This window comes from Saccostrea cucullata, unplaced genomic scaffold (genome assembly GCF_032062105.1).
Source record: "Saccostrea cucullata isolate Sc308-1 unplaced genomic scaffold, CSIRO_AGI_Scuc_v1 ctg2540, whole genome shotgun sequence".
Taxonomy (NCBI): Eukaryota; Metazoa; Mollusca; class Bivalvia; order Ostreida; family Ostreidae; genus Saccostrea; species Saccostrea cuccullata.
This window is the reverse complement of record NW_026920853.1, coordinates 41,540-66,942: the sequence shown is the minus strand read 5'-3', so window position 1 is coordinate 66,942 and position 25,403 is coordinate 41,540. Positions and strand designations below refer to the sequence as shown.

The 25,403-nt window shown below is 32.8% G+C and overlaps 1 protein-coding gene across 2 annotated transcripts; it reads left to right on the top strand.

Annotated features, from left to right (window-relative positions):
* The first annotated feature begins 1,258 nt into the window (after positions 1-1,258).
* On the top strand, positions 1,259-24,255 carry LOC134258496 (hypoxanthine-guanine phosphoribosyltransferase-like). Of its 2 annotated transcripts, XM_062741063.1 has the most exons (8): positions 1,259-1,425; positions 8,520-8,626; positions 16,719-16,902; positions 19,645-19,710; positions 21,507-21,607; positions 22,541-22,587; positions 22,988-23,064; positions 23,337-24,255. In XM_062741063.1, the coding sequence occupies exons 1-8, from the start codon at positions 1,384-1,386 to the stop codon at positions 23,385-23,387; spliced, it is 675 nt and encodes a 224-aa protein (XP_062597047.1). In that variant the 5' UTR covers positions 1,259-1,383; the 3' UTR covers positions 23,388-24,255. The 2 variants fall into 2 exon arrangements, with proteins under 2 accessions (XP_062597047.1, XP_062597048.1); XM_062741064.1 differs by lacking the exons at positions 1,259-1,425; positions 8,520-8,626 and adding an exon at positions 8,695-8,725.
* The last annotated feature ends 1,148 nt before the right edge of the window (positions 24,256-25,403 follow it).

Sequence of the window (25,403 nt, the reverse complement as noted above, 5' to 3'; positions counted from 1 at the left end):
CATTCCTTAAAACACCAAAAACTACTGGATGCTTCAGCTTACATATCTAATAAGAAATACTTTAAACTGTACTATATATAATACAATACTCATGATTCTAATAAATATATTCTCTGAGATGATAAACTGAAGATTAAGCTTTAATTCATTATTTATAACTTTCACTCTTCTTTTAAACAGTGATATTAGCTAAATAAAGGTATTATAAAGATAAATAATGTTAATAAAGTAAATACTTACTTCCAGGTCTGTTTTAAAGGTCTCAAGTCATGAAAGTCTTTAAAATTCTTTGTCTAAACAACTTTGTAAATCTACACAGCCAACCTGACCAAAACCTCTGAGTAGTCTAACTAAAGCAACTGAAAACAACTCAGAACCACAACCAATAAAAAGACAGAACCCCAAGAGAATGACCTTGAACTTTATCGCTCACAAGTATTTGTAAAGGGGTGGATCTAAGTTTTATATTAAACTCAATTTCATTTACCTGGTATATCAATAATACACCTATTTATTCCATATTGTATATTTCATAATATATACAATTAAAAACACACTGCTACATCCATGTTCCTCATCTTCTCCGTTAACTTCTCATAGTCTTCAGAACCCGACATTCCATGCCGATGAACTGCTTTTTTTTTCTCTGAAATGCTAGAACTTATCTCTAACAACAACCTGTCATAATTTTCTTCTTAATGAAGTCCAAAACGTGTGCCTTTACAAGTCCCAATACATATATATCATTTGCATCTACCAAAAAAATACCAGCCCAATAGACGCAATATATAGAGTATAATAGATTAGAGGCAAACTGCTCGCCCCATTTTGAATGTTCTTAATATTTGATCCGCCACTCCAGTGTCTGTGTTTATGGCCCGTTTTTTTTTTCGTGGTATTATAATATTTAAATAAGATCGATCACTGTTCATAATCTCCATCCTTCTTCATATTGTCCTCCTGAAATATTTCCTATTTATCATAAAAAGGCATTAATTTTATGACCAATTTTAATGCATTTTTTTAATTGATCAAAAGAAAATATACATATCTCAGATGGAGAATAACCGATCTCTTTGAATTTTTAAAGTATAAATCATAATCTAAAAAAAACTTATCTTATCTTATCTTATCTTAATCCTTTGTCCATGGAGGCCTAACATAAAATAAATAAATTATACAATATAATATAATAATTATAAAAAGTTTAATAAATACTTCGAATAAATTTATATCATCCGGGATTTAAAACGTCTCCCGTTTCAACTTTGGATTATAGACCTATTCGGGGTAACAAAAAAGGAGGTCGCTGGCCTGGTTTTTCACGTGTTTACAAAGTGACAACCGATAAAGGGCCACAGTGAATGAGGTGACGATAAAAAGATGTCAGGAGACGAAAAGACCAGGAGAACTAACTTCATCACGGTAGGTTTTAGTTCCTATCAATCCCTCATAGCAACGCTAGTGTCAACAGCTTAGCTCGAATTTACTCCAGTTATTTTATCACGTGGGTCGGTGGCAGTGCCCCATTTGATTAAAAAAAAAGTACTTTAGTTCAGATATGAAAATGAAGGTGACTTTTTCATTTCTCTGGTCAGCCAACAGCCGAAATTTTAAATATTTTCAATAAGGTTTTTAACTTGGTAAAGAAATTAGATTAAGAAATAGCTTTTAACAGTGTTTATTTTTACAATTTCTACAGGTTAGGAACACATCCCCTTCAGCGAGATAATATCGCTGAATCGCGGTTATCCCTCTGTAGCGGGAGAAAATACATCTCGGAAAACCGAGATTTGTACCCTGATTCAAACTGTAATCGTGTTAACTTCTAAAAAAGGAAAATCCGGGAGTATGTTAACCCATTTGATAAATATTTACTGTCTCGTCTCAATAAATTTGCTTCAAAATATTGCCTTTACAGCTGCAACTCATGGAAATTAGAATAAGTTTATAAACAAAAGCGTGGACTTCCTACGGAGGACCACAGGTGATAATTATCAGTACAACTAACTTCGGTTATACGGTTATTGAAATTGCATGTTTACCTTATTTTTTTTAATACGCCTGCTTGAAAAGCGGAAGTATATACAGCATGATATAGTGATGGGGTGTCCGTCACTCTAGACTTTTTATAGGGCATGACGATCTCGACAAGAAGTCTGTTTGGTGACCCATAAATTCCAAATTGCCTGATTGACTGATATAAAGTCCCACCTTCTTGCTGTAAGAAGCGCACTCATTGGTTTTTTGCTTCACTCGTCAGAGTTTCAAGGATCTTATATTATTAAATTTTTCTGTATTTTACCCGTGAAAATAATAAGTTCAGTGTCACTTTTAAATTCTCGTCCTACGTAAATTAATCAACCCTAAAAATATTTTATCCTTTACTATTGCACTGATTCAAACTTTGCAAGTTAAATTGGAAACATGATATTTCAGACGACTAGAGATGGTAAAAGTAGATGGACCGGAGTGGGGGGGGGGGTACTAGAAACAAAAACAGTAGGTAGGTTGTGCGACTTAATTTCTTTAAATTTCTTTAAATGTGTCATATACATGTTCCATGACTCTTATCATGCATGATAAAAGCTATCGACATAAGCATTTTTAAAATCTTTACAATTTTAATTGAAAGTCTTATCGGTGATCAATTAAGACTGGATCTTCTAATATGGAAGCTATTAAAGGTGACAATAGTCTCTTTCTTACTCAATAAAACATTTACAAAGTATAATAAAATGTAAAATTCGAAGTATTCCATGCAAAGCTCGTAGATATTCTTTCAAAATAAAGAATGTCTTTACCAGTATTCATCTGCCGCCAAAATACGGCTGAAATTTTGCCGACTCCGCAGCACTGTTAAGGCTTACTATGAGAAATCAACGGAAAATGAAAGTGTAAAACAGGGGAATTTTTTTTAAAATTGAATTTATTTTTATTCAGCAATTCTATTATCACAGAACTTAAATACTTATGGAAATAGCATAGGATAACATACTCTGTACTGTGTAAAGATTGGTCCCATCGATGGACAGTCACGTTATGAACGCATAGCAGGTACACGGAATGTAGGTCAATAACAAATTTCAATATCGCAAGGGCATAACCTAATTGAAATTAAAAATTTAAGATATTAATTGTATCTATGTACTTTGTAGTTTCTGAAAAGTGCTGCTGCTTTGAATAGAATTCGCGTTTTAATACTTAAATGTTTAAGTAAATAGCCCAATGTCGAATTATATTAAAATTTTACCAAATATTTTGTGTACTTATAAAATCACGGCCTCGATTTAAAAAAAGCGGCAGTTCTTTTCAAGTTAAGGAATACATCCTTTATCTATATTCAAAAAATGTTTCAGATCTATGAAGTGTATGCCCTTGTGAAAATGCGATTTTATGAGGCACCTCGATATAAAATATACGTACTAACCTATACATAAAACACGACATTATTAATAAAATACATTCTCTTTGTAGTTAATTAACAATCGCACTAAACAAAGGCCATACCTTGGTATTAATCGACTATGTAAAATCTGTAAATAATATTCCGTTTAATAATTAAACACTTTTTTCATTGAAAAACAATGTCTCAATTTGCCTTTCACAGCACACGAAGTACGTCATTTTTATCAGTATGACGTCATGTTTACATGTTCATCGCAATGAGTGCTTAGTTTTTTAGCAGCTACAAGGGATTTAACTAGAAACTTTTTTAATGCATTGATAAGTTATAATGTTGTTTATTATGCTAATACTGTTCAGCATTGCTAATTATTTCATTTACACGCATTATGAGAACTATATAAATGTCATATTTTTGTGTGACGTCATAGTATACTTTTCCCGTATAAATTAGGCCACGCCCCCTTATTCAAGCCTTAACAATGCTGCGTCGGTATTTAATAATAACAATCAACACTTTTAGTATTTTTTTTATTTATTTGATTGGGGGGGGGGGGCATATGTTTCAGAACCCCCGCGCCCCCCCCCCCCCCCCTTTTTTTAAATATGAAAATGCCACCTGGTCTGTGTGCTTTCATGTAGCTTATGTTTTGGAAAGTATCTAGAACTGTTCATTGCCATTGGTTAAAGCATTAAGAATTTATGTCATTTAAATACGAATACCTAGGGAACTTCTTTAAAGTATAATTAACAACACGTGAGTAGCAGCAATTTCAAAATGCAATTTCGCATTTCTGTTTCTTTAATTACATATAGTTATAAAATTTAATTCAAGGTAGCATGTTTACACTTGCAACAGGCACGTTTCTTTGTTAATGAAAAGATGGGTAACTGGTAACCGAAAAAAGTTCAAAGCTACCCCCCCCCCCCCCCCCCCTCTTCTACCTGCACGAAATAGAGTTTTCAGGTTTGGACAATGGTCAAATTCTCCTCTTTTTTTGCATGTCAATTTTTTTAGGTTGAATTTTTTCTTTGAATTACCCCCCCCCCCCTTTCCAATTTGCTTCCGACGCCGTTAAATCATGCTTTCCTGAATTTACAAGTTTACCATGCATCAACATTTGTACGAAGTCAATATCGGTTAGACTCAATATAAACTTTATGTTCATTTTATTTCTTTTCAATAGTCCGTTAAATTAATGCTTTATCCATTTTCTATACACATTTAGATTATATCATGACTTTTCCACAAACGTTACAACACTGTTGCGCTTCCGTACTTCTTTGTGTCAACCAAAGATCAAATATTTAAGCAAATATCATCGGTCTCTAAAGAGCTTTATTTTTAACTTTTGTACAAGAACGGAAAGCTTAGACCCTATCGAATATAATGTGGATACATATATACATATTTTATATGCTTCAAAAACAAATATGACCGTAAATCTTGAAACCTTCGCTAAAAAGGCACGATTTACACGTGGATTTCAGCATCTTATTCTCACACGCAGCAGTGATTGTCTTTAATTTCTGGACAATATTGTCAGTTTTTTGTAGTTAATTCACGCTTGAATGCAGCTTTCTCCTGGATTTTCAATACGCACGAGATTTTTGATTATTTCATAACGAAAACAACAAAATTCCCGTTTATGGTAATGTTTTTTCTCCCGCTACAGATCTCGCTAAAGGGGATGTGTTCCCAACCTGTTCTATGAAGGAATAGCCTACTATAGTCCTTGTTTTCAAGTGAGAGTCGATCTCCAGACTCGCTAGAGGTATAATGAACCTTGAAAATAAAGTAACTTAGCAGAAAAACACCCTTTTGTGTGTGTTTTGGGGGGTGGGGGGGTCTTTTGTCATAAACAATAAGCTACTTTATACACACATGTATTTTCATCATGTGCATATCCGTTTCTTCTTTTCAATTTTCATTTTTTGAAATTAGGTGGGAGGAAGCAGGGTTTAGCTGTCTGTATAGCTCTGGTAGACACATAGTGTTAAAAAGTCTGTCTAAATCACTAAAAACATAAGAACTAGGGGTACTTTGAGCTCACTAAATGATACCCCCTACCTCCCATAATGTCCATGTATTGCTATATATTGTTTTACAGTAATGTGTAAAGAGAAATATTTACATTCGCTGTGCTTTTCTAGTAATCTTACTGTGAAATTGATTTGAAAATCATTTTCGTGTATACTCACGCGTAGAAATATACACGGAGAAACGTGCGTTAACGTGACGTCACAATGAGGCTGCAGCGACGTTAGTAAAAATGCAACGATATAGGGCAGCGAGAAATTCAAATATTGAGCATATTTTAGTTGCTTCCAAACATTTAAAATGTAAATATAAGGAATGTTTTTCAGTTTAGTGTGAATTAATGGTGTACGTGTGAATCACACAGACTTGCACATAGGCATATTTTTCTAGCTAGCGCGCTTCATGAAATATGCCTACGTGACAAGTCTGTGTGATTCACACACCAATAACTCACACAAAACTGTAAAACATTCCTTAAATGACTCGTCCTGTCAAATGTTATCCAGAAGCTTCTATATGTGACGTCATAGGTAAAACATATAATGTAGTGGCAATGTCCATGTTTTGCTATGGGAAATCCAAAATATGTAATAAAGATTCTGCAAAAGTATCATTAAATTTCACTCAGTAGTATAAGAGGAGATGCGGATAAGAGATAAAGCGTAACAGGCAGACAGACCGTGATAATTGGCTGTTCGGGTGATGTGTCTGTCAGTAGTCTTAGGCCGACCTGTCAGAACCACAGTGTCGTTTGGGCTTACATAAGCTGAAAAAAATTGCAGCTGTCGACCTATAATTTTTAGGCTGGGTAGGTAGGTAGGCATTCTTGTTTTTTTTTTTTGGAAAAAAATTTTTTTTAGATTTTTGTTACATGTGTTAGATAGCATAAATTAAAAATTTTTCATAGGAACATTATACATGAATAAGCTTCACTCTTGGTATAACCTACTGATTGATAAATATACTTAAGGAATGAAGCTAATTTCAACTTATGTTATACGATATAACATAACTTGGGGCAGTTTACGCTTTATAAACCACGAAATTAGCTTCATTCCTTATAATTTAATTTCAGTATAGACAATAAGACAATTTTTCCTCCAGAATAAGGCTTCAAATTGAGCATTATTTTAAAAGTAACGTCAAGCGGAGTAATACGTTCTTGACGTACATGTAACTGATTGTGATGTAGGCAAGTTATGTTATCCAAAATATTATATGTTCCTCTGAATGATTCAGCCAATGAAATAGCTTGATACAAGTGAAATTAAATTATTGATTGATAAAGACACAAATTGACAATGAAACACTTTCAATATCCTGAAAACAACTGCAAACAAATAATACTTTATTTTAGACCTTGACTTAAATGTTAATGATGACGTACAGCCAAGGAGTTTGAAATTTTATGATCCAAACTCTGCTGGTTCCACCTTTCTTTGCATGAATCATGACATCACTTCCAAAAGATTTTGTTCATTGATTGACCATGCATCAAAAGTCCAAAACTGTAATTAGATATAATGAATTCTGAGTTGTAATTTCTTTAGAGAAGGACAAGTGCACTTAAGCAATACTTAATGGGCCCTTTTGATGTGACAATTTACTTCAAAATATATTACCAAATGGTTCTCTATTGGTAATAGTTAGATACTATTGGATATTTCTAATTAAAAAAAATATTAAGTGCCACTTAAATCAGCATGGATGTGAAACAATTGAATATTTTGAAAGGCCTATGGATACTCTATAAATCCGGAAAAGTCGTACCGAACCTTCTTTTAGTTTCGTTTATGTAAATCAAGGAATAGATATTTAAATCGATACTTGAACAATCTGATGGTGGATCATAGTCGGGCGCGTTTGCGAAATGATATTTCTTGTGCCAAACCTGTTTTTAAAAATATGGAATGAAGTTGTGTTGTTGCCTGTATCTAAATGATTAAACTAAGAAATTGGTACTCTTGCATTTGAAAAATAACATTAATAGTTTCATTGAATTTGAAAAAGAGTGTTATAGGTGGCTTTCAATACCTGTTTCATTGTCTTGCATGAAAGTTAAAAATGTCCTTACCCTCCCGTGTTCTTAAAAACAAATTCATATACATAAACATCTCTAAGCGACAGGGCTTTGAATTACTGAAACAAAACCTGCCTATGTTTTACAGTGAGCACCTTTGAGGAATGTTTACCTGGGCAGAACTCACGTGACTATCAGTAATTCTAAATAATTTATTCCACACGTGGGTTCAACATGGGTCATACAGGTAAATAGCTCTCACTTGGTATAGGAAAAACAGTGTACTTTTTATAAATTTTTAATATTTTAAGTACGAGCCTAATCGTGTGCAAATTTCATACTTTCAGACAAGTTTTATAAATGTAATATGCGTCTTTTGTCATTCGCACAAGTCTGCACAACGTTAGGCTCATAGTTAACAAAGACTTTGAAATGAATGACCGTTCTCGATTTACTATAGAAAATCGCCAATGTCGGCTGACCCCTTCCACATTGTATAATTATGTTCTTTGTATATTCGTGGATTTCAGCGGTAAAATTTGTTGAATCGTATGGTTTAGATATCAATTAATAATTTGAAATGAAAATTTTTGCTTAATTTGATTATCTATTTTTTCACATTTTATCGGGGCCCATAAGTGCACTCGTTCTTTATACTGACAACCCTTTTTTGGATGACTTCAGGTAGTATATGCCGTGACTTATGTGTTTGCTCTTATTTTTCAATCAGAAAAAGATATACATGATAGATTTATATATGTTAATGATACTGTAAACTCATTAATTTTCTTTGCTGTGTATTGACTGTATTCTTCATGTTCTTTTAGTGGAGAGAAATTTCCACTTCATCTAATGCAATGCTAAATTCTTGTATGTGTATTCATTAATATGAACGTTTAAAATGCACTAAATCAAATCTAATTATGCTTACTTGTTCAAAAATCAATTACCGCCAAATATCATACACAATAAATATAAAACATGATTGAGTTGGACATTAAAATGTTTACCATTATAAAGTGATACACACTTTTAACCTTTGACCTTTTTCAGTTGCCAGATGACACCCCTGGATACAGCCTGGATGAGTTCTGTATCCCTAAACATTACGAAGATGATCTATCCCGGGTCTTAATCCCCGCAGGTCTGATTAATGACAGGTCAGTATAACATTAGGACGAGTCTGATTAATGTTAGGTCAGTATTAAAAGGACGATTTATCCCAGGGTCCTTATTCCTGTGGGTCTAATTAATGACAGGTCACAGGGATTTATCAGTGCCGTCTCAGAGGCCAAAATTCGGCCCCATTCCCAATTGTAAATGAGTTCAATTTTTCCCAATTTGGCAGTATTTTTTCCCATTTGCAGAACATTGCTTTTTTTAATTATCCTTGGAAAAACACAAAGTAAATTAGTCAGATTGTCTGTAATTTACCTCAGTTTAACTCATTTAGCAAAGCTATAGTTGTAACATGTGTATAAAAACATTGCCAACTTTTATTCCGAATTTCCTCAGATTTTTTCTGAAGTAGTAATATTGTGTATTTCTATAGGTTTATTTACTCATTTTGACTTGCTCAATTGATTTACGAGTGAATGATAAGAACTGCAGGCATTATTTCAGATAGAAAAATATATTTTCAATGCATATTTTAGAAAATGTGGTTTCTTATATTTCCCCAGGGACTTAATTATTAGGAGGTCCCTGATCTCCCATGATCTAAATTGGAATTTCATGGCGCAATTAAATATACTACCTTAAGTTGTATAAAATTAATACTCATTGAATTCAAATTTACATAGCACATTTATTAGTCTGTTTTTCATACTTGATCTTGTATTATGATTAATGAAGTTGGATCATATTTAATTGTCTGTTAATTGGTAGCCCACTTTACAGCAGTAAATAAATTGAACCTCAATAGTGAATACATGGTTTAAGCAACATATATATTTTTTCCCAATTTCATCAAAAAGCCGATAACTTTTTCCCAATTTCCAAAAAATGGCGTTTCCCAAAATAGGCTGATAAATCCCTGGGTCAGTATAACATTAGGTTGAGTTCTGTAAACCTAAACATTAGAAGGAAGATTTATCCAGGGTCCTAATTAACACGGGTCTGTTAAATGACAGGTCAGTTTAACAAGGAACATTTATCCTTGGTCCCAATTTCAGCAGGTCTTATCATAGTCCTTTAATGATAGGTCAATATTACGAGAAGGATTTATCCTGGGTCTTAATTCCCATAGGTCTAATTAATGATAGGTCAATATTACGAGAAGGATTTATCCTGGGTCTTAATTCCCATAGGTCTAATTACGCAGTACAGTTAACGCAACACATGAAAAAAATATGGTAATGAAGTCATAATGAGGTCTGACGTCATGACAGTTGCTCCGCCCTGATTGATCCATATAAGGAAATGGTGCTCAAAATAACAATTTACCGATATTTGCAAGAATTTGTAATAAACAGCAATATCTTCATGTTGAAATAGAAAATACTTAGTGATTTTCCCGTATATATAATATCATGTCATTAAAATAATTCTCTTTTTAATGTGTCGTTTGTCTGCATTCGGCTTCAGCCAAGCGCTTGCACTCGGTGACACGGAATGTTGTTTACATCTAAAAACGTGGCGACATCAGCTGAGATTTGCAGTGGATTTAAATGCAATAACCACACAATCTTAAAAGAAAATAGGGATAAAATAAGAGACACGGCATTGCTTCTTCCTTTTACGAGAATATGGTGACATTATTTCGGAAAATAGCAGAAAACTGAGACGATATGCACCAGCTCCGTAGATCGATCACTGCACTGAAATTCCAGGCCAGGTATGTACAGATGTATACGCATATATAGTTACATGTGTAGATCTACAATATGTAGACAATATGTAACCGGAGTTTGCTCATGTTCATTTCACATCATATCACAGTCAGTGAAAAACTGTAATGCAGTGCCTTAATTGTGTGCAACCCCCCCCCCCCTCTCTACTAAGTTGCACACTTTTTAGAATTATTAAAAATTAAGTGTACTAAATATGCACTGAGTTCCTGTCAATTAGCTCATTTTCTTTGAAACCATATGTTTAATAATGGAGGTCATCAGTAACAAAAATTTAATGTAAATTATTAAATGATAATGGATGTTTTCATTGTTTCAGTCAATGATTCACTAGTGCCTAGGCCTATACAAGCTATAATGTCTTTTGACATACAAATATACACAATTTAAAAAAAATATCAGTATCATTGTGTTGAAAACATTGAAGTCCCACTTCAGATCTATGGTTGTAATTATCTAGAATTTCTAAAGTAATGAAAAAATATTCATTTCTGTTGTTTAGATTACATGTACAGTACCTGGCCATAAGTGTGTCATAATTTTATTTTTACACTATATATTTCATTGAAAAACCAATTTTTGTAAAAACTTGTTGTGAAGTCAATTTTGTCTCAATTTTCATGATTTTTTCACTGAAACATGCAGAATAATTCAAATTTTCTTATCTTAAATGATAAAAAAAATGATACTTAAACTATTAAGAATAAATTATGAAATATTGTCAAGACAAAATTTTCTAACCTCAAATTACTATGATTTCTTAACAAATTGAGGTCTAAAAATTTTTGTTTTGCACTTGACCTGTGATTTCATGGTAATGCATAAAGATAAAACTATTTTGAAATAATGTGAAGAAACTACAACAAATTCTGCATTTTATGGTGTTTTAGACATTAAAAAGAAACAACAAATGACACTGCAATAATATTTTAGAAAAATGTGTTTTTCAATGAAATATATAGTGGAAAAAAAAATTATGACACACTTATGTTAAAATGTTTATATAATATTTTTATCATTGTAGCTGTCAAGAGTATCAGGCTTGAAGAATAAATAAATGAAAAATGCATCATTTCTCCACAGGGTATGTGTACTGCTAAAGCAATTCACATTTTTAAAGTTTGTATGTACTTTAAATTTTTTCACTTTGGTAAAGGAGAAACTCATTATTATTTTTTTTAAATAGAAAATATTCTATCATTAACTATTGTAAATGTCAGAAGTTTCACTTTCCCTGAAAAGTTTTGTAACACTTTTTTTTTCCATTTATATGAATTACATAAATTCACTAAAGAATACAATGTAGCATATTTTTTTGTTGTAAAATGTAATGCCATTTTATTCTACAATGTATATTTAGTAATTTCATAGCAAATAACTGCATATTATATTGTGTTGTCGGCATAGCTTTACCCATGGACAAATGGATTCACTCCTGAAGGCAGGAAGTTAATTTAAGGAAAATGGTATGCTCAATATTAGCTGTAAATGATACAAAGTTTTGATAATAAAACTAACAGAAGAATTGAAAACATGTATATACATTCTATGTTAAATGTTCCAATGCATTTTTCAATTTCATTTTTTATAGCACAATTTTTTTTCAATAATGGTATTTCCTATTCTCATATTTTCAGAATTCATTTTATCCACAAGAACATGAAGTGATGGAAATAATTTGCACCTGGCCAGCATTCCTAGACCTACAGTCTATCATTGGATTTGAAAAGAAATGTTTATTAATAAATTTTCTAGATAAATAAAATAATTTGACTTTTTAATTTATTTACTGTTCATGTGTTGAAAGGGCCAATGAGATTTGAAAATCTTAGCTTGCATACTATTTTGTGTGAAGGGTTTTGTGTGTCCATAAAGATTTTATTTCCAGCATGTGCATTGTGTTCATTTTTTTTTTATATAAAATAAAAAAAAAACAGAAGACTATATATCCCCCTAATTGATTAAAAATAGGATAGGGGACCACCATTTGATTCTGAGGGAAAGGGGGTGGGGGTCCAAATCAAATTTTTTTTATTTTCATGTCAATGAAGGACAGATTGATATTTATTTCCGATTAATGAAATGAAGGACAGATTGTTTATTTATTTTCCCCTTCATTGAAAGTCTAACATGAAAAAAAAAATGTTAAAAACTCGGAGATCACTGATCTGCAAGTATTTATTTCCCAAATCCACTAGCCTCCCACCCCCTCGGAATAAATTGGCTGTCTACTTAACAAATACAGGAGTATAACCCAATCTTTTCTAATAAGTTCCTAAAACTTAAAACCTAGTTAATATCCCCTAATTAACAGTAAGCGCTCTGATTGAAAGCGATCGGGGATCATATGCAGAAAGAAAAAAAAATATTAATACAAGTTTGTGTACGATAGGCGTCGGAAGCAAATGAATGGGGGCTAATTGAAAAGGGGAGGGGGCTTACCCAAAAGAAAAAGGTAAATTCCAATGTCTACATTACGTATATAATTTGCAAATAAGTATGGTGGCTAATCCCTAACCCCACCCCCCACCCCACCCCCACCCCAACCCCAACCCGGTTCCGACGCCTATGCGCACAGTAGTGTGAGAGGGGAATAGATATATAATTAATTAATAATGAAGGCTATAATTTGATTAACCATTTGTGTTCTACATAAATATATCTGCAATATTTAGACCTGTTTGTATGTAATACTACATGTATATACACATCTTTGAGGAAATGCGGGAGGTTTGAAAGACATTAAATGTATACAATATATGGAGAACGAATACAAAGAAAAGAAAGAAATGTCAACTATTTTTATGCATACCGTTTGATTAAGTAAAAAAAGAGTCCAGCTCTGTCCGCATGTATATTTATTTAAAATTAACGAGGTAAACAAACTATATCAAGTACTCAAGAGTTATCTCCCATGCTGGGTCAATGATGCGTTTGAAAACTAAAATTAGATTGACTCTTCCAAGATTTCAATTTTTAATCAAAAAGTGCAAGGGCAAGGCGATTATCTAAAAAGTAGGTTTTTATTTTAAATTATTCATTTTATTGTAAAGTTTTCAAAAAGTGATGCTCATTTCTTTGTAATCCTTTAGTTAATTTATAATTTGCGATGAAATTAGGAAAATATCCTATTTTTCATACATTACTGTCTGTTTTAGCTGAATAACTTAATTATATTGAAAAACTAACTGAATGAGCATCTCTTTTGAGAAAGTATAGATACACAGTGACAACATAAAACATTTTGCAATTAATTTTTTGTTTGCCTTGCCCTTGCACTTTTTGGTTAAATTTGACATCTCATTTCTTGACCTAAAATCGGAGCCCACGTGACTTCAGGGGGTCACATGATGTCAAAAAATAACGATGTGAAAAGCGATGGACATACTCTTCAAGATAATAAATAGCTATTTTAACTAGAATGTCTTTCTAAAAAATAAAACTGTTACATATTATATGTATCGGATTCTGTGAGTTTTTATAGAAAATGTTGCCTTAACTGTACTGCGTAATGATAGGTCAATATTATGAGGAGGATTTATCCTGGGTCTTAATTCCAGTGGGTCTTATTAATTGTAGGTCTGTATTACAAGGATGATTAATCCCTTTTCCCTTATTCCCGCAGGTTGATTAATGATAGGTCAGTATAACATTAGGATGATTTAGCCCGGTTCCTTATATTAGCTGGTCTAATTTATGATGGATCAATATTACAGCGAGAATTTATCCCAAGTCCTAATTCCCATTCATCTAATTAATGACCGGTCAGTATAGCATTAGGATGAGTTCTGTATACCTAAACATTTTAGGAGGATTTATCCCAGGTCGTAATTCATGTGGGTCTTATTCCAGAGGATCTGATTAATGATAGATCAGGATAACTGGAGTGATTTATTCCGGGTCTTAATTCCAGTGGGTCTAATTTATGATAAGTCAGTATAACAAGGACAATTTATCCCGGGTCCTTATTCCTCATTTGTTTGTTTAAAATAACTATCCCTCTCAAGATTTTTTTAGCTCACCTGAACCGAAGGCTCAAGTGAGCTATTCTGATCACATTTTGTCCGGCGTCCGTCTGTCTGTCTGTCCATCTGTCTGTCCGTCTGTCTGTAAACTTTTCACATTTTCGACTTCTTTTCAAGACCCGCTGGGCCATTTTCAACCAAACATGCCACAAAGTATCCTTGGTTGAAGGGGATTCAAGTTTGTTCAAATGAAGGGCCACGCCCTTATTCAAGGGGAGATAATTGGGAATTAATGAAAATTTAGTGGTATATTTTAAAAATCTTCTTCTCAAGAACCACTGTGCCAGGAAAGATGAAACTTATGGGAAAACATGCTCAGGTAGTGTAGATTCAAGTTTGTTCAAATCATGACCCCCGGGGGTTGGGCGGGGCCAAAATGGCCGACCAAAGTTTTACATAGAAATATATTGGAAAATTCTTTAAAAATCTTCTTCTCAAGAATGACTTAGCCATAATTCATCATATTTATATGGAAGTATGCTCAGGTAGTGTAGATTCAAGTTTGTTCAAATCATGACCCCCGGGGGTAGGGCGGGGCCAAAATGGACGACCAAAGTTTTACATAGAAATATATAGGAAAATTCTTTAAAAATCTTCTTCTCAAGAATGACCAAGCCATAATTCATCATATTTATATGGAATCATGCTCAGGTAGTGTAGATTCAAGTTTGTTCAAATCATGACCCCAGGGGGTAGGTCGGGGCTCATGACCCCCGGGGGTAGGGCGGGGCCAATATGGCCGACCAAGGTTTTATATGGAGATATATAGGAAAATTGTTTAAAAATCTTTTTCTCAAGAATGACAAAGCAATTATTCATCATATTTTTATGGAAGCATGTTCAGGTAGTGTAGATTCAATTTTGTTCAAATCATGACCCCGGGGATAGGGCGGGGCCAAATGGCCGACCAAGGTTTTAAATAGAAATTTATTTGAAAATTCTTTAAAAATCTTCTTCTCAATCATTTTCTTAAAAATAGCAAATCCATGATTGGTCATTTGACTACTTTTGGATTTAAAATTTACAAAAAAAAGCCATTTCATACTAGTCCTACCCTTGGTGCTCAGGTGAGCGATGTGGCCCATGGGCCTCTTGTCATTTATATGGAGCCACTTCTTGCTGGTGGAGATTGAGCTGCAAATTTTTGTCCTATGCTCGCAGCAGAATTTACAGTAATTTAGTCATAAGGGATCTCAGTACCTACTACAACACAGGACTTTGGTTTATACTGTCTTATCGAAAGGATCAATCTCCTCGTCCCAGGTTGGTACACAAAGTAAGGAACAACCCCTTGCATTGTGACTCCAGAGCAAACACTCAAACCATGTGGGCGACCTGGTTCTTACTTCCAGCAGGTCTAAGTAATTAGGGATAGATCAGACTTAGTACGAGATTTATCTATCTCGGGCCCTAACCTTTACCTCAATGAGACCAAGTTAATTTGACCAAGAATTTTAGATAACTAGGGTAAAATCACAGACCTCCCATGGTACTGGAGATATCGGTGTTCTAGATAACAAAATACAACTGTATAAGCCATAAAAGTGGAACGTGAAGCGGTCACCCATCCATTGGTGAAACAGGCTCTGTTGTTTAACTTGCCTGAAATAGAGGGAGACTCTACCGCATTACCAGACTGCCCACTACACAAAGAAGTTACATTAAATTAACAATAAATGTAATTATTGATGAAAAAATATAAAAATAATGGAAGAATTTCATTTTAACACTATACCTGTTTATAGGGCTATTTAGTGGCATAAATTAAAGAACTATATGCGGTATATTGCATATATTTGCCCCCACTAAAGTCAAATTTTGAAAACTTGAAATGTGCTGAATTAAAAAAATTCTATGAGAAATATAAATTAACAGAAAATATTACAGTGTCAAAGCAGTGTCTTCACAATTTTTGTTTTTATGACGTCACAAACTAGTCTGATTTTATATCCTTTTTCAGAAAGGGGACAAAATGGACAAAATTTCAACAATTTTAGCCTTAATATTCAGAGAGCGCTAGTTTGTTCAGGAACAACATTCAATTTGATATATTTCATTGATATTATCATTCTACACATTATATCAAAATATTGATCCTGAACACACATGCGCTCGGTGACTTTTACTCAAAATATCAACAAAATATGTACATTTTTCTGAAAAATTCATAAAAAACTAAATTTACATCATGTTTGTGAAGTCATTACATACATATGGCATCATTACTTATGAAAATATTCAGTGTTTTGAAGTCAGCATATACTCCCTTGTTTATGAACTTAATTAAATATATCTCCATCAGAGTTTGCTTTCGAGGGCAAATATTGGTTATTACCGAATAAAGTTCTTTATATTGTGATATTTTTGTTTTCATACAGAATTGAGAGACTGGCTCGTGACATTGTGGAGGATTTTGATGAGGATGGGTTGGTGGCTCTATGTGTGTTGAAGGGTGGATACAAATTCTTCACCGACCTCCTGGATAAAATCAAAGGACTAAACAGGAATCTGGGGAGATCTGTCCCTCTGGCTGTGGATTTCATTCGACTTAAAAGTTACGTGGTAAGTTGACCTATGTAAGGGCTTGGAAGTTCCAATTTTTAAATGCACTGTAAGTCACTTTTTTTGCGAAATCTTTATTTTTGCGTAATTATGAGAGCTCGTGAAAATTTCATTCTTACCTACTATAGAATTCCTTAACTTGACTATCTCGTGAAAATAAGTTGTCTTGAAATTCAGTGATTTATGGTATTTTGCACAAGGTAGATGGTGTTTAAGATTGTGTATGGCCACACACCCTCTGTGATTGTTTTCCTCGTGCAGTAATGGTCCTTATTCGATTTTGTGTGTTCCACAATCTTGAATAATAAACTTTTTACTTCCCTTTCAGTAAATTCAAATTGGTAAAATGATGTCTACCCTGGAATGTTGTTTTTAAATCCAGGAAAATCCAGAGATTTCCAGAATAGACAAGTTTTACTGTATCACACTGTGATTTGTACATCCAATTTAAAGTCTTGATTTTTGGGAACATTTTTTCAAAAAAAAATGTAAACTTGAACCCTATTGATATTTGATCATTAATAAATATGAATCAAGGTATTTGTCAAGATCATTTTGAGCAAACCTGTTACAACCACTACAATGATTGCCCATTCAAGTTCAAGTCTGTTTACCCCTTTAATGAGTTTCAAAGGCTCTGGCAATGCAATTTTTTCATATAAAAATAGTGCATTTTTTTTTTTAATTAATTTAACATTATTTTGAACAGAACAGAGAGAAAGCTTGGAGGAAAGTGAGGATTTTGTAACCCAAACACTATGGATACTGCACTGATTTGTTAGAAGGGGGGAGGGCAAGGGGGCCAATAGGGGTGGGACTATTGGAAACTTTTCTACTTGGTGATCTAAGCTTATGATGGATTTCAGTGGATGTCACCATACTGAGAAAAGTTGGTTTGTTGCTGCTTTGTAAATGGGGAGAGGGTGGGGTGTGTGGTGGTGGGGGGGGGGGGGGGTATAAGAGAATAAACAGTTTTAGCCGGGTTCATTTCTCGTAGAGAAATGCCCGGCTATTGCGACGGTGAGCAACAGAAAATGCTGCTTCTTCACCGTCAAATTAAATTTACGAGTTAGAATATAGTACGTCTGCGCAATCACCTTTGAGGCAATACAAACACTGAATTATTTTCATAGTTATCTGAAATTGTTAAAAAATAATTATAATAAAATACTTTATATCTTTTTCGATGATTAATCATTTGGTTAAAATATGCGAAAAATTTTCATCAGGTATCCATGTCTGCGTCATATTCTATAAATAAAGGGTGTACTATCAGGCTTATACAAATGCGGGGAACTTCATTAATGACTTGATGTACGCTTTGATGCAAAACTCCCCGCTGAGGACCCATTTGTGCTTAATTGTTTGGGCTTAAATAATCTTGCTGCATCAGTGTTTATTTACTTCTGTTGGTATGTAAAATCGTAAAACCCCGAAATGATACATGTGACAAATATTTTACGCTTTTGAATTTTAGCTACATTTTAATTAATTTTAAAGCTTTTTAATGCTATATATGACATATTTATACAAATATAATTATATAATCATCTTTTCAATGTCTGAATCAGCTTGTTTTTAAACTGTCATTGCGGTCTTTGTTCATTAATACCATGTAAATGAGCGCGGCTTTCAGTACTTCTGAGTACTTTGATTACTGTTTCCATCTGTGAAACAGTAAAATTATGATAAACTTGGAATTTATTGAAATGTCTTCAGAGTTGCTAATGTGTCAATCATTCATCAAACTGTTAAGTTTTCCCTAATTATTGTCTTAAATCCTGACACCTGCACTCTAAAAATACCCTTTACCTTTCTCACAAAACCTCGGCCAATGCTGGTCCTATTCAGGGATAGATCTTGAATAAAATTTATGTCACATTTAGTAAATTGATTTCATCTTTTCTCCTTAGACAACTAGCCCAAAGTTATTAAGGATGTAAAAATCTCGGATATCTCTCCTTGTGAATAAGTTAATCATTCAGAATTCTAGGGGTAGTACAAGACAACTTCTGATTGCAAAAAGTGCATAAATCGCTGTTATAGTAGTAGTAGTAGATTTATTCAGGTAATAAAATCAATGTATGAAACAGGGTGGTACAAATATAAATAATGCATAAAATGGAAAAACCTAATCACAATAATAAAATTTGAATAAAATTCTAAATACAGGTGTCCTATTCCGAATGTTTAAAATATAAAGCAATTTTTGACATTTATAAATTTTATAAATAAAAATTTGTGCATTATAATCATCGTGGTATCATGACATTAATTAAATAAATATGTGTTCAGATGATGAGATATCAAAATGAAGCTAGCCAGGAAAATTTGAGGCCAGAAAAGGACTTATATACATTAATTATGTCTGTTTACAATTATGTTCTAGGCCTAATAGAAAATGGGATCAGTGGAAGGGTACTTTGTTTTAGAAGTTTTTGTAGACATTATTTAAGACACATTTTTTGGCAGCATAAGCTCTCCTTTTCTAGCCATAAAATCTTATTTGTTTTAAGCATGCATTTATAACAGACAGTTGTTAAACATTATTTTGCAAACTATAAAATGTTATGTTTGAAAATATATACAGAAAAGCAATTTCTAGATTTTAAAATGACAAAAAAAATATTTGGGTTGATGCATAAAATTGTGTTTCCTTGGGCAACCATAAAAAAATATTGTTTAGGCCTTTGTTACATGTTTTAGATGAAGAGTATTAATGACCTACTTTTCTATTTTTAGGATGACCAGTCTTCCGGACAGATTGAGGTCATTGGGGGAGATAATCTGAAAAACCTTAAGGGAAAGGTGAGTTATCCGACCAACAAATTAAGATCCTGTAAACCAACTTTTATTCGTGACGACTTTATTTCGCGATTTACCAGGGGTAAACTAATTCGCAATGATTAATTTTCGCGATCATGCCTATTTAGGTTCTCTTGTTAATAAACACATAGACCAGAATGACTGGTTCGCGGCGGGCAATATTCACGATGAGGAGGGTCTCGCAAACTTCTCGAAAATTTCTCACACGTGAATAAAAGTTGGTTTACAATATTTGACAACCTAACTAGTTATTATTGATCTAGAATTAAAATATGAAGATAATAAACAGTTTATGGAAAGGTGAGTAGTTTGACAAACATTTAAATTATTTGACACAATTTTGAAACATGGCAAGTGTCATTGCCCATGCACTGACCCTGAAATGACATCATCTAGATCTTTAATCATGCTTGATATGTAGTTTTGTGATTAATTTCCATTGATAGAAATTATACATGAACAATAAATGGACTATTAAGTTGTGACAGGATTTGGTTTTACCCTAAAACCAAGGTACCACTCACGGCACCAATGTAACCAGAATTCGCTACTTGGTATCAATGCAATTTAGGAAATTCCACGATACCAGTGTAGCGAAAATGACCTGATGAAAATACCTCTTTAATATCAGTCACTTTCTTTATTCAAAATAGTACTTCGCGTTTTATTCCAATTTCTTACTAACCAATAAACCTCTTGATTTTTAAATAGTCACGAAAGTGACTCTTACTAACCCAAGAATTTTAATAACAAGAGTTTGCAAATTAACAAATATTTATTATAGCAACAATTGTATTTTATTAACAGCACAAAATATTTACATTAACACTTTACAACTTGCTGTACTGTTATGCAACATACACTGAATGTTCACGTCATGAAAACAGAAATTTACCATTTCCCTGCAAGCACCTTTTAGCGTGGTACAAGTTTCTCTAATGTTTAGCGTAAATAATATTATCCTCTATATTTCAACACAAATATAACTTCTCTTATTTGATGAGATTTTTGCAAGCATAAAGTAGAAGGAAATAGTCATTAAAGTAACTATAAAGGATTAAATTAACTTTTTAAAGTGCGTGAAAATGCGTGATTGCGGGGAAACGGTATATGCGTGATTTTGCGTTAGAAATAGGAAATGGTATATGCGTTAAAATGCGTGACTGCGGGGAAGGGGGTTAATATATTTACAACGAAAAATGATGTACTAACGACCTTATAAGCCTCAATAAAAATAAGTGCCTACCTAACAAATGTACGATGTCCAGAGCCCGTCCTACCCAAAGCTAAGTTCGAATGAAAGTGACCCACCCCTGCACGAAAAATCTACTATGCCTAACCTAACCGGTTTACCAAAAATAGAAATAAGGAACTGGAAATGGACGTAAAAATAAGATAACAAAAAGGATAAAGGTGAACGAGATGAACGAAATGATCATTTTGAACGAAACAGAGACAGGGACCCACCCATCTTATCAAAAAGTGAGCTGGTAAGAACCTTTGAGAAGGTTCCAGACCAACTGATCTAAACGTGAAATGCTGGACTTTAAATACACCGCGGACTGAAGGTGTGTCTCTCTTATCCAATCAAAATCTACATTCTATGAATAACCCAGACAAGGACGTTACCCAAATCAATGAATAAAGCTAGAAAGTTTCCAAAAGTAAAACAAACAATCGTAACCAATAGGAATTATCGCTATTTACTTACTATGTACAATCCAATTCTACCACAAAGTACTTTTAAACAGTTGAAGTAAGTTTTCCCTTGTTTTCAGAATGTGTTGGTTGTGGAAGATATCATAGATACAGGGAAAACCATGCAAAAGTTACTGGCCCTGCTACAGAATGTTAAACCTAAGTGTATAAAAGTAGCCAGGTATGTAATGCTACAGAATGTTAAACCTAAGTGTATAAAAGTAGCCAGGTATGTAATACTACAGAATGTTAAACCTAAGTGTATAAAAGTAGCCAGGTATGTACTGTTATAGAATGTACTGGAGGCCCATGACCACATCACTTTCCTCAGCACTGTGGCTTGGAAAGAAGTAGAAATAATATCAGTATTGAAAAGTTTAAATGCAAAAGTGGTCCCTACCCTTAACTAACTAAGGATTCTTGTATATTTCTTGAACTAACTGTGGCTTTTCCCCTTTAAGTTTGATCTTACAATGTGCCCCCCCCCCCCCCCCTGTCCCAATGTTGGTCATAATTGCAACTTATTTGAATCTACCATTACTAATGCTGCTTGTATATTTCTTGGACTGTAACTGTGGCTTTTGCCTTTAAGTTTGATCTTACAATGTGTCCCTTCCCAATGTTGGTCATAATTGCAAAAAACTTGAATCAACATTACCTGAGGATGCTTTTTTTTTTTAATAAACATGACTAGCATGTTCTTGAGAAAAAATAATATTTAAAAAGATTATTCCTATAAATTCCTGTGTGAAATTTTGATTTTCCCATTGTGGCCCTACCATACCCCCGGGGGTTATGATTTTGAACAAACTTGAATCTACACTACCCGAAGATACTTCCATTTAAAAATGACCATTCAGTGATTTTCCTGTTCTTGTAAAAGATTTCCTATGTAAAACATTGCTCATCCATTGTATTGTTTAATATTTTTATTTTCAGTATGCTGGTGAATGATAATAATTGTTTATTTGATTGTAATTAGTTGACATTTATTTTTCAGTATGCTGGTGAATGATAATGATTGATTTCTTTTGTGATTATTGAATACTTTAATTTTCAGGTTAATGATAACGATTGTTAATGTATTACAATATTTAAATTCTTTACTTTTCAGTATGCTGGTGAAGAGAACAACAAGGAGTTCTGGATATAAACCTGATTGTAAGTACAGGTCATCTGATGTCATGTGATCTTGTCACACATCTTATGACATGTGATCTGGTAACATTTAATTATCAAACATCAGTATATCATTTCTTGTTCACATTAGTTACAAATTATTCACACAGTAACATATATGAAAATATGACCTCAATATTATTATTTAAAGAGTGCATTAATTGCAATTGCCTTTATAAATGACCTAATATTCTCTCAATTTGAGTACAACATCAGGGGGAACAATATGTTTATGACACAAGTCATGACTTTGGCAAATATGGTTTGTGGTTCGATATAAATTTTTATCAAATGTGTTTTTATCCTTAAGCCTTTGCAACTGAAATCTTGCATGAATTCAGTGGGAATGACATTTTTATTGTGGGCTATGTTTTAATTTCAGATACTGGGTTTGAAATCCCTGATATTTTCATTGTGGGCTATGCCTTAGACTACAACGAATACTTCAGGGATCTTAATGTAAGTATTTATATCCAGCTATGACAGTAAAAAGTTGAAAACTTTCTTTTAAGGAAAATATTAAAATGATTTCTTTTAAAGATAACGTTATTGTAATTCTGTTTTAGCATATTTTTTTATATTAAAAATTGAAAATATGCATTTGTTGCAGTTCTCTTTCTTTGAATTAAAAGACATGTTTAGGAATCTATTCATTTAATAAACAGATACAATAACATTGTAGTTTTTTTTAATGTATTGTTTATAATTGATATAATTTCTCCTTATAACAGCATGTTTGTGAAATTAATGAAGCAGGCAAGAAGAAATATGCATCCAAATAACGAAAGCCCTGTTCTGTTAATGACTGAATCAAATGATATTAGAACTGGGGATCAGTAAGCCACATTGGAAAATGTCAGCTGAAATAATGATGATTAAACACATATTACATGGTGTAGTAACAGTAACATTTCCTGAGATTATAATACAATGTACATCATAAGGCAGGCAAATCAGAATGAATTAGATTTTCTGTGGTCATACCGTTTACTGATCTTGTTTTTTTCTCTCCAGAAACTGGTATATTATTTTTATGTGATTATCTCACTGTCTGAATTAAAATATTTACAAAGGATGTGCTTCCAAGTTAATCTAAAAATATTAATTTTATTTTAGAATTATTACATGTTTTTTCTTATTTTAAAAACAAGAGAGATTTAAACATAATGCTGAATTTTGTATCTTTTTCTATCTTTATATGACTACTTTACCATACTGTAGATTGGCAAATATTTGCATAGGAATTGCAACTGGTTATTTAAAAAAAAAACATGAAATTTTAACACAGTGAAATTAATATGACTTCCAGTATTTGAAGCAGAAAAAAATATAGCAAGCATTTAAGCATGTTAAGATAAGGTAATATATCTTACAAATTAAAGAAATTGGAAACAAAACTCGGATGAGCTAAATAGGTTAGGGTAAAACATATTATAGGTTGTTCATATTCTCTGTTATTCTGTATAGATTTGACTGTGTTGTACATGTTTGGACCAAAGATATCCAGAACCGTGACTGTTGATTTTTACACAATCTGAATAAAATGATCAGGGAAATCTGAAATAATGTTATTGTGACAGAATGTTTAAAAGATTTAGAAGATTTTATTTACCTTATTTTCTATGAAAATAAATATTTTTCTTAACACATCTTTAGAACTTGAAACTTCTTTTTAAACAGAGAATGAAATGTTTGGATTTGTATAGACTTATTATCTGTATAGTTTAATTGGGTGTACTTCAAAGGTGTGATTGGGAATGAATTCAGGAGGAAAAGGTTTGAATTATTTTGCTTTATAGGTAAAATGCTGACTGACGTTTTTCATACTTATTGTTAGTCCATCATGTATTCACTGCATTGACTTCAGATTTTTCCGTTATTTCCCAATCATGACAGGAGCATGGCGGGTGTGACCATTCGGCAGGGGATGCTTACTCCTCCATGTCACCTGATCTTGTGATGTTTTGGAGGTCCGTATTTGCTCTGCTCTTACTTTGATATTGAATACTGTTCGTTATCTCACTTTATTTCATCATTTCAAATTATACAATAGTAGGTCACATGGACGTAGGCCATCATAATTTTGAATTTTTAAATTATTCATTTTTCAGTGTGTTAAAAATGCACATCTTGAACACTGTGAAGTGTAAGGTCGTGAGATTTGTCATTTCATGTAGACAACGGTGTTGTAAAATTTTTGAAATTTTACAAAGGGAAATAAATCTCAGCCAAAAGAATCTAATTACAATGTAACCTGACGTAAATGTAACTCCCTTTTATATGAAATGTAAAAGTCTTTCTTTTGTAGTTTTCACATAATAGAGAGGTTTAGTTACAAGTGAAGTAACAACGTGTACGCGAAACTTTGACGAATACGTCGAAATTTTACGTATACATATACGTATGCAAATTTTGTGATTGGAGAGTACAGTAAATTGTATTTATTATTTTTAATTTAGACAAATCAATTGTGAATTAGAATATTTATACTTATTCTGGTCATAGATATCATAAACAAAGACAAATTAATATATGTTAATTGTCATCTCACTGCAGTGATGCGCTGTAAATATTTCCTAGTAGATCTACAGGACAAGCTTTTAATTCTATATCACTTTAAATCTGGAAAAAAATCATAGAAATATTTAATTGACGATTAAAAAACGACAAAGTCGGCTTCCTAAGACTTGAGGGTTTGGCATAAAAGACGATCATGGTGACCTTCTTATTGAAGGTTATTGCTGTTCATGTTTAAAACATTTTAAATGTATTTGATACCAAGAGACTTGGGATCATCA